This window comes from Notamacropus eugenii, chromosome 4 (assembly GCF_028372415.1).
Source record: "Notamacropus eugenii isolate mMacEug1 chromosome 4, mMacEug1.pri_v2, whole genome shotgun sequence".
Lineage (NCBI taxonomy): Eukaryota > Metazoa > Chordata > Mammalia > Diprotodontia > Macropodidae > Notamacropus > Notamacropus eugenii.
The window spans coordinates 263855649-263864890 of record NC_092875.1 but is presented as its reverse complement, the minus strand read 5'-3'; the positions used below and the strand labels follow the sequence as shown (position 1 = coordinate 263864890).

General features: G+C 37.7%; 1 protein-coding gene across 4 annotated transcripts in view; it reads left to right on the top strand.

Annotated features, from left to right (window-relative positions):
- Positions 1-352: 352 nt before the first annotated feature.
- Positions 353-9242, top strand: part of PRKDC (protein kinase, DNA-activated, catalytic subunit) — a 170266-nt gene continuing 161376 nt past the window's right edge. For all 4 annotated transcript variants that reach the window (XR_011966088.1, XR_011966089.1, XM_072604546.1 and 1 more), the window contains exons 1-7: positions 353-606; positions 5465-5541; positions 5645-5737; positions 6417-6491; positions 7702-7810; positions 8271-8383; positions 8476-8575. Coding sequence is in view for 2 of the 4 variants with exons in the window: in XM_072604546.1 (XP_072460647.1) it covers positions 450-606; positions 5465-5541; positions 5645-5737; positions 6417-6491; positions 7702-7810; positions 8271-8383; positions 8476-8575 (724 nt within the window). In the remaining 2 variants the exon portion in view is untranslated. The remainder of the gene's footprint in view (positions 607-5464; positions 5542-5644; positions 5738-6416; positions 6492-7701; positions 7811-8270; positions 8384-8475; positions 8576-9242) is intronic.

Genomic DNA, 9242 nt, shown 5'->3' with positions numbered 1-9242 from the left:
TAAGTGCCCCTTCGAAATTCCAATAGTTGAGTCCAACATTGCTCTCCTGGATTCAGTTTCATCCTTCTCCGGACCGTACCACTGAGTAATCTCCCATTGTGTTGCTTAATATATTCCTGATCAGCAAAACATGTTTACTTTCATTTTCACAGCATTGCTGCAGTCAATGTTCAGAGTTTAATTTGGCTCCCCAATTCAAATTCCCTTTAATCCTCTTGTTCGTGTTATCTTTCCCAATTGGGCCCTCATTCCCTTCCCTCCCCCGCTTCTGAGAGAAAGGTTTCGTCCAGCGCCTCAGTCGGTCCTCCCCTTCCCTCTCCAGCCCGGTGCCCTCCTTCCGTTTCGTGATTGGCCCTCGGCGCGCAGGCGCCGAGCCGTGGCTGTGTTGTGCTGTTGCTGGGCCCTTCCGGTTTCTTCTTCTCCGTAGCAGTGGCGGTGGCAGCGGCAACATGTCCGGCTCTGGTGGCGGGGGTCTGCAAGGCTCCCTGCTGCAGTTGCAGGAGCTGCTGTCTGGCGGGGACCCTGGCAGCGCTGCGCTGTCCGCCTATCACCTCATCCGCGCCGTGGGTCAGGAGGGCGTGCTCTGCACCAGCCCCACCGTCCTGGGTGGGTCCCCGAAGCGCCCGCTTCCGTCCATAGGGCTCCCCGGGCCGGTGGCTAGAGGGGTTCTACCCCCTTTACTCCCTTCCCATTCCCTCGCTGCCCCTTCGGGCCCCTCCAGGTGCCGACTTTAGGAAAGGGGCCCTGAAGAAGAGGGTTCGGGGAGTGTGGATCCTCTGGCGGCACGTGGGGAACTTGCCCCCCTCCCCAGCCTGGGCCTTGGTGTCGCTCCGGGACCTCACGGTTAACCTCCCCCCGCACCCCCTGCCTCTCTGGCTGCGTCTCTGTATCTCAGTTTCCTGGGAGTTGACCCCGAAGCCTCTTGCTTGGGAAGCATTCATTCATCACCCAATGACATTTTAAAAAAATCTGGGTGTGAATTTCTCCCCTTGGGATGGATACTGACTATCCATTTGTTCTTTGTTACTGGGGCAAATTTAAGAGATTTATTTAACTGTGTGCTCAGCGCACATTATAAATATTGATTGAATGCTCCCAAGAAGTGAGTCATTGCTTCTAAGAAACACTTGTAAGAAGGTTGCTCTTAAAAGGTAGAATCTTAGGACCACGGTTCTGCCTCAGAGGTTATCTCTCAAACGTCTTTTTCCTTTTTTTCCTTTCATGACCTGTGATTTCATTGGTATGCGAAATAACTACCAGTGAATGTAAGCATGTACTTTGAAAAAAATTTATTTTTTTCCAATTAAATGTAAAAACAATTTTAAGCACTCATTTTTTAAAAGATTTTGAGTTCCAAATTTTTCTCTCTCTTCCCCCTTCCCAAGATAGCAAGCAATCTGATACAGGTGATAGATGGGTTATGTACTATTAACTTGAATCAGTCAGTTAAGTATTTATTAAGGTTATTATTTGGCAGGCAGGTGCTAAGTTCTGGGGAATCCAATGAAAGGTGACACCTCCTTCCCCCGAAGAAAAGCCCAACACCTACGGTTCTTTTTCTGAAGGAGTTAATAGTCTAATGAGGGAGAACATACAAACTCCTATATCCAAGCAAGAGAGCAATCAGTACAGAGTAGATGGAAGGGGCTTCAAGAGGGGAGAACTTGCTATAGAAAGTTGGTGTTTGAGCTGGGCCTTGATGGAAGCCAGGTTGTGGTGGTGGGGAGGGAGCCAGGAGTCAGATGATGTGTCCTAGGTAAGGAAGGCACAAAGTCTCTTGGGGCTGCATTGTAGAGTACATGGAATAAAGCAGATTTTAAAAAGAGTGAGCCAGGTGAAGAGCTTTGATCCAGGAGGTAATTGGACTTTATTGAGTATTTGAGTTCTCCCCTACACTACTCTCACTTTACAAAAGCTTAAACTAAGGTCAGGGGTGTTAAGTAACTTGCCCAAGTTTACATAGGCAGTAACTAGCAGATTTTGGGGTTTGAACATGGGTTTCTAAAGCTAGTGTTCTTTTTACTGTACTGGGCTGTGTATGGAGCAGTGATGTCTGGTTCTAGTGTTTCTGATTTGGCACTGTCTCCAGTGATCTCATTTGATGTGATGCAGTTTTCCAGAAAACAAGATTTTAAAAATTAATGGTAATTCATTATAATTGAATAAATATACCAGACAGCTATTTTTTTTCCTTGTGGGGTAGAAATTAGGGAGAATGATAATGGTGTAACATAGGATGAAGGATATATTTCCTCTTCTATCTCTCCCCCCAATCATCTTTATTTTTGAACCTTCAAATACATTTGCTAAAGTTGTTTTTTGATGAGCCTATTAAAAAATTTAGTGTTTATGGGATGAGAAAAAAATTTTGTTTTTTTAAACATTTTTTGGTGACTATACTAGCAAAGAATTTTGTCAGTTTGCCATTGTAGTAATTCCTTACTAGCTTATTTAGAAACATTGTATTTGAGTACACTAAATGACTAAAGTCACTAAACATTTCCATTTAAAAACAACTGGGTTCAAGTCTGTTGTTGACTTGTGAATCTGGGTAAGTCACTTAACCACTTGGTGCCATAGGCATCTCTTGCAAGGTAGTTGCTGCTCTGGTTTTCATTAAGATGCCTTGTTAACAATGTAATCCTGTGCTTTAGAAGAATACTCTATTAGGTGGAAGAAATTAACTTCAGGTCTCAAAATTACAAAAAAGCATTCTTTTATATTCATGGAGCACATGTTTGCTAGCAAAGTAGTTTCATGTTTCTATCTTGCTTGTGCATTGTGAAATCCTTACCATAACTAATTAAAGGGCTAGAGAACTGGATTAATGCAAAAATGTTACTTCGTTGTGATTGAGATTTAATTTGGGAAATTTAATGATAGTCTTCAGGCTCAAAAAGGAGTGTTATAAGAGATACTACTCAACTATTCACCATATATGAGGAAGAGATTTGGTTTATCTATAAGGAAATTGCTTGTCATGGTTGGTAAAAATGAGATTACCATGGCACTCTAAGATTTTAGACTTTGCTTCTGCAGAGAATTTTAGTCAGATTTTGGCATGGTTCTACTTGGAAGAAGGGGGCTGGACTAAATAAATACCCCCTTCAGGTCCAGTTTTATTTTTTAGTATTTTCTTCTACCTATACATTCAAGTTACTGCTTAATTAAGATTTTAAGAAATTTGATTATGAGAAATTGATCAATATGATTTCACACATAAAGTTTATAGTGTAGACCAGGGGTAGGGAATCTTCTGCCTTGAAGCCACATGTGGCCCTCTAGGTCCTCAAGTGCAGCCCTTTGACTGAATCTAAACTTCCACATATGGCCTCAAGGCTGAAGGTTTCCCCCTCCGCCCCCATATAGACCATCAGCTGTTAATATATATTTTCTCTGCTAATGTCAATTGAATTGAATGAACGTTTACTAAGATGCAATGGGCAGGGTGTTATGCTTAAGTCACTGGGAATCTAAACTAAACACAGTTCCTGCCCTCGAGGAGCTTACTGTCATCTGTGGGGAGATATGGCTGGTAAGTGAAGGAGAATGGGGTAAGGCCAAAGAGTGAGTCTGAAGACAGTGGCATAAGACCCCAAGGAAAGAACAAGGAGCAGATAGTGGAAGTTCCTTAAAGATAGCTTTAGACTTGATGTAAGGGAATTCTGACAATTGTAATTTAAAATGGGTTGCCTTTGAGGTGGTGATTTCCCCCTCATTAGAGGTCTGTAGTCCTTTAATATTTGCCAAATAAGTTCAGCACTATACGCAGTGAACGTTGTGTCACAGTTGGCCTTCAAAGTCAGGACTGCTACCTGAAACAAATTTATGACCTTAAATTGAAAGGGTGCATGAATATAAAAACTTTGACATGTAAATCAAGAGACAACTAAAGTAATAGTGAATGCGTATGTTAAAAAAATGTATTTGTGCCTTAAGAGGCCATATGACACAGGGGCTAGTAAGGTTGGGGTTGAAGCCAGGAAAATCAGAGTTCAAGTTCTGTCTGTGACGTATACTCGATGTATGACTCCGGCCTTCTCCCTTAACCCTCTTAAGTACTAGGCAATTTTCTAAGACTGCCAGGTGTAGTAAAGTTCAGAGACCATAAATTACAAAGTGCTGACCTGCATCAGAAGGAGTTTTCTCCCTGGGAATTCTCCTGTATTAATGAAGTACCTGAACCAACCTTTATCTCTATCTCCATACTGATTTGTGTTTTACCTGAAGTTAGTAAATTTTTTACGTTACTTAAGCAGAAGTATGAATAACACGTGGTTATGTGTCTTCTTTTTATGTGATATACAGCCTGTGTGTCATGATGCTGCATTTCTCCTTGGAGCACTCACCTTGGTTTCTGGAGAACGTTTGATGAGTTTAATCAAACCTGTTGGACATTTCGCCTTCCAGAGTTCCAAGGTGTCTCCAGTGATTATTGTGAAATTATTGCACATTCTTTAGAAAATCAAGAAAGTGAGAAAAAAATTCTTTGAAACTGAATAAACATAAATACATTTAATTCCTTCCTTTTGTTGTCATTGTATGACAACCTTAGTTTAAGTTTATATTAGGCTGTTTTTCAGTTCAGTTTTATTTTCAGCTCGGAATTCTTTCCCTTCTTCCTTTCCCCTTCTCCCATTGTGAAAACAAGAAAAGCAAGAACTATTACAAGCTTGTGTAGTCAAGCAAAATGAATTCTCAAATTAGCCATGTCCAAAAAAATGCTCCAAGTCCATCAGGGCTCTATCTGGAGAATGGGTAGCAAGTTTCATCTTAAGTCTTTTGAAATTGTGGTTGAGCGTTATTATGTTGGTCAAAGTTGCAAAGTTGTTTGTCTCTACAATATCATTGTTACTATGTAATTTGGTCTCCTGGTTCTGCTTGTTTGACTTTGTATCAGTTCATTTTAGTCTAGGTGTTTCTGAAACTATCCTCTTCATTTCTTGCAGCACAGTTGTAGTCCATCACATTCATATACTATGACTCGTCCAGACATTCCATAATGGATCAGAAACCCCTTGGTTTTCAGTTCTTTACTAATGTGAATAGGGCTGCTATAAATATTTTTTACACTTAGGTCCTTTTCCTTCTTGAGGTGTGACCAAGTATCAGTACTTTTGGGTCAGAGAGTAAATGCAGTTTAATAGCTTTTTGGGCATAATTCAAATTGCTTTCCAGATTGACTGAATCACTTCATAATTCTCCCAGCCATGCAATGTCTGTTTTCCAACAGCTCCTTTAGTATTTGTCACTGATTTTTGTATTAGCCGTCTGCATTTAGAACTAAACAAAATCATCTCTGTAGTCTGGTCACAAAAATATTAAACCGTTTGACCAGAATTATTTTTTAGCCCTTTCTAGCTGTTCTTTAATGCTAATATGCTTCTGCCTTTTGACAGTAGGTGTATCTTTTACAAAGTGCTTTCTAGGAATTTTCTTAACCACTTATTTGTTCTTTGTGCAGCCTTACAGACTTCCTTAATTTTTTCCAAGGAGTTTGGCTTACTTGTATTTATTCGAGAATCTCTGAGCATTGAAGAAGTAAGTTTAAAATTATTTTGCCTTCTTTGTGTATTTTTTTCTATTTTGGAAAAGTTCTTAGTTTTCCACTTTAAAATAAATACAGATACTCTTTTTATTTTAGTTTCGGGATTGCAGAGAAGAAGCCTTAAAATTTTTATGTGTTTTTTTGGAAAAAATTGGCCAGAAAATTGAACCTTACTCTCTTGGAATTAAGGTAAGGAAAAATAACTTGCCTGAAATTTGCTCTCTCTTAAATTATTTTGTTTTCTAAAAGCTACATCATAAGTTGTTTTTGCTACATTTTTGTTTTTCTGTTTGGGAAATTTCCTTATTTAGGTATCTTTATATTAAAAATTCAGTGACCATGCCGTATTTTAGAGTCTTCCCCTTTGAGCTTTTTATTCATTATTTTTATAATTGAAGATATATCTCCATTCTTTTCTTTAAAAGTGCTATTTTATCTATTCTCAGTTCCTCAAAACTTTGCAAAGTTCTGAACATGTGGAAGAATTCCAACTTGGCGAACTCTTTAGATATGACCTACATATGCATCCACATGTGTGGGTTTTAAAAATCCTACTAAAATGCTTTTGTTCTTTTGGCTAGATCAGAGAGTGATCTGAAAGAAAAGTACATAGTGATTTTTGTAATAGGTCAGAGCCGTCTTGCCTCTAGTCCAATGTTTTGTTTTTCACAGTGGCACCAAGGAACTAATTGTGGTTGTCTCAAGTGGACCTCATGTTCTGGATGTTAAAATACACTTTTTTAGTTGTTAAAAGTATATTCATAATATAAGTTCATGTGTAACTTTTGTTTATGGTCTAATTTCAGTCATCACTAAATCTTGATTCCTCCAGCTTGTTGATGTTTTTGATGTCTCATTTTAATCCTAGAGCTTGTGTACCAGTGTTTACACAAAAGATAAAGCTGCAAAATGTAAGATTCCAGCCCTGGAGCTTCTTATTGCGGTAATCCTTTTATTTGTAAGGGTATTAATATTATGTCACATATGCATATAATTTATGAAATAGAAAATTTGTGGATTTTTTGGTTTGAGTTAGGGGGTGGGGAGTGCATTGTAATAGATTGCAATCCTAATGAAAGTTAAATTTGGAAAGCATCTCCATTCTTCTATCTTCCATTCCTCAGCACCGTGATAAGTTGTCTTCCACCACTTGCCTTAGAACAGTACAAACAGGAGTTGAGCTCTTAGTGGAGTAAAGGGAACAGGTAAAAAGGGAATGAATTAATTATTATTTCATTTATTTTTCTTAACCTCTGTAAGTGAAAGGTTTATTTAATATACCTGCAAGTTCCAAAATTTATCTGTTTATTTCATTGTGATCTGTGAGAATGATTGAGTTAAAACTGGTTAAGATTCTCAGAGGTCATTTAGTCCAATCCTATATCATTTTATAGGTGACGAAACTGGAACCCACAACCAGAGAGATTGTGACTTGTCAGAAGTCATGTAGGTGGTAGTAAGTGGCAGAGCCACAATTTAAACCCAGATCTTGGACTCCAAATCCAATACTCTTCCCATGACTATTTCTGAATCCAAGCAGTTGGAGTGCTGGGGGATTGTGTTCTCATCCACATCTTTTTGGGAGATCTTCTTTGGTTTTAGATATTTGAACATAATAAGCAAGGGATATTTTTTAATTAGTTTAATTACCATCGAATGTATACTTGAGTATGTAGATAGTTTCAGGCTCCTGTAGGATAGTATCTATAATCTTCATTTTACAGATAGGGAGACTGAGGTTGAATGAGATTAAGTCACTTGAGTATGAGAGTAGTGCCATTGAATTTAGAATCAGAGGACTTTGGTTTGAAATCTAGGTTTGCTTTTAATTCCTGTGTCACTTCAGGGAAGTCACTTAACTGATCTAGGCCTCAGTTTCCTTATCTGTAAGATTAAGAGTAAATTAGACTCGGTGACTTGTCAGGTGTCTTCCAGCTTTAAATCCGAGATCCTGAACTTTCCTAGTGTCACTCAGCTAGTAAATGTCAAGTCAAATATAAATACCTTCAAATCAAGTGCTCTGTTTATGATAACATCTTGTATCTTGTCCCTCCTCAGAGAGCCATACCGTTCTTTACCACTTGACTACATTATGGTCTCTGCTTTTTGTTCTCCATTCTTTTCTTTAAAAGTGCTATTTTATCTATTCTCAGTTGCTCAAAACTTTGCAAAGTTCTAAACATATGGAAGAATTCCAGCTTGGAGAACTCTTCAGAAAATTCTATGGAGAACTTGCTATGAGAACAAAAATAGCAGATACAGGTGAGAGGCTTTTTTTTTGTGCTGAGTTTAAGATACTTTAATTAGCTCTAATAACCATTATAAAGACATAGATATAGATTTATATATCTATATGCACATTTACATATGTATTCCTTGTAAGGGAGGATATATTTTATTAAAAAATCTGTTCTATTGAACTTTACAAGAAAGTAAAGGAATAAATTGTTCATTTTTAAATGATTTTTCTTTGGGGTATTTTAGCTAAAGAGTCCTTTAACAAACTTTTTGCGGCTTTTAAAGTGTAATTTTTTTTCCAAAAATTAATTTGGACTAATCTCAGGAATAAATTTATTGTGTCAAGCTAAGTGTGCTTGTATGTCTTATTGTAATTTGATTATTAGAGTAAAACTGAATTTATTTTTCAACTCATTTCTTCACATTTACACATTTTATTGCCAATTTATTTAAATGTGCTTTCATTTTAAATTTTGTTTTTTAGTATTAGAAAAAATATATGAGCTCCTGGGAGTTTTAGGGGAAGTACATCCTAGTGTTATGGTGGACAACTCAGAAAAACTCTTCCGTGCTTTCTTGGGTGAACTAAAAACCCAGGTAAGACGTGGCAAACCATTAAATTTGTGCAACCCTGTTTTTCAGAAACATGGTAGTATTATAATACTAAGCTTTTAAAATCTTGCTTACAGATGACATCAGCCACCAGAGAGCCCAAACTCCCTGTGGTAGCAGGATGCCTGAAGGGATTGTCTTCACTTATGTATAACTTCACTAAATCCATGGATGAAGGTATGTCATTCAATTGAACACTAGTTCAGTTGTTATTATGTGCAAGGGTCTGAAGATACCAAAAAAAGAAAAGAGGGAGAGAGAGATAATAGGCCATGCCTTACAAAGCATTGGGGGCTTGGGGAAAAGAATTGAGTGGGAATGCTGTGCCCAGATAAGTAAATAAATATAAGGTTATTTGAAGAGGGATAATGGTGGGTGGGGGAGGGGGAGGGAAGGAGTTGAGAAAAGGTTTTGTATGGGAGATGACAATTAAGCTGAGCCTTGATATAAGTAGATAAGATTTCTAAGAGGTGGAAATGAAAGGAGTGCACTTTATTTTATTTCTTATATTTTATTTTTAATTTATGGAATAAAACAAGCATTTTCATAATAGTGCAATAAAAAGATTATTGTACTTGAAACTACAAATCTGCTGTGCACAACTTGCTACTCTTTTCAAGTATACAACAAAATCATCATGTGCATTTCTTTTTTTTCCCTCCCCCCACCTTGTATCCTAGAGATGGGTACCATTAGATACAAATAGATGTGTGTATGTTATATATATATATTATATATGTACACATGTATATGTATATACATACATATATGTCTATGTACGTATATGTCTATATATATGTAAAACTACTCTTCACATATTTCTATGTATCAGTTTTTTCTCTGG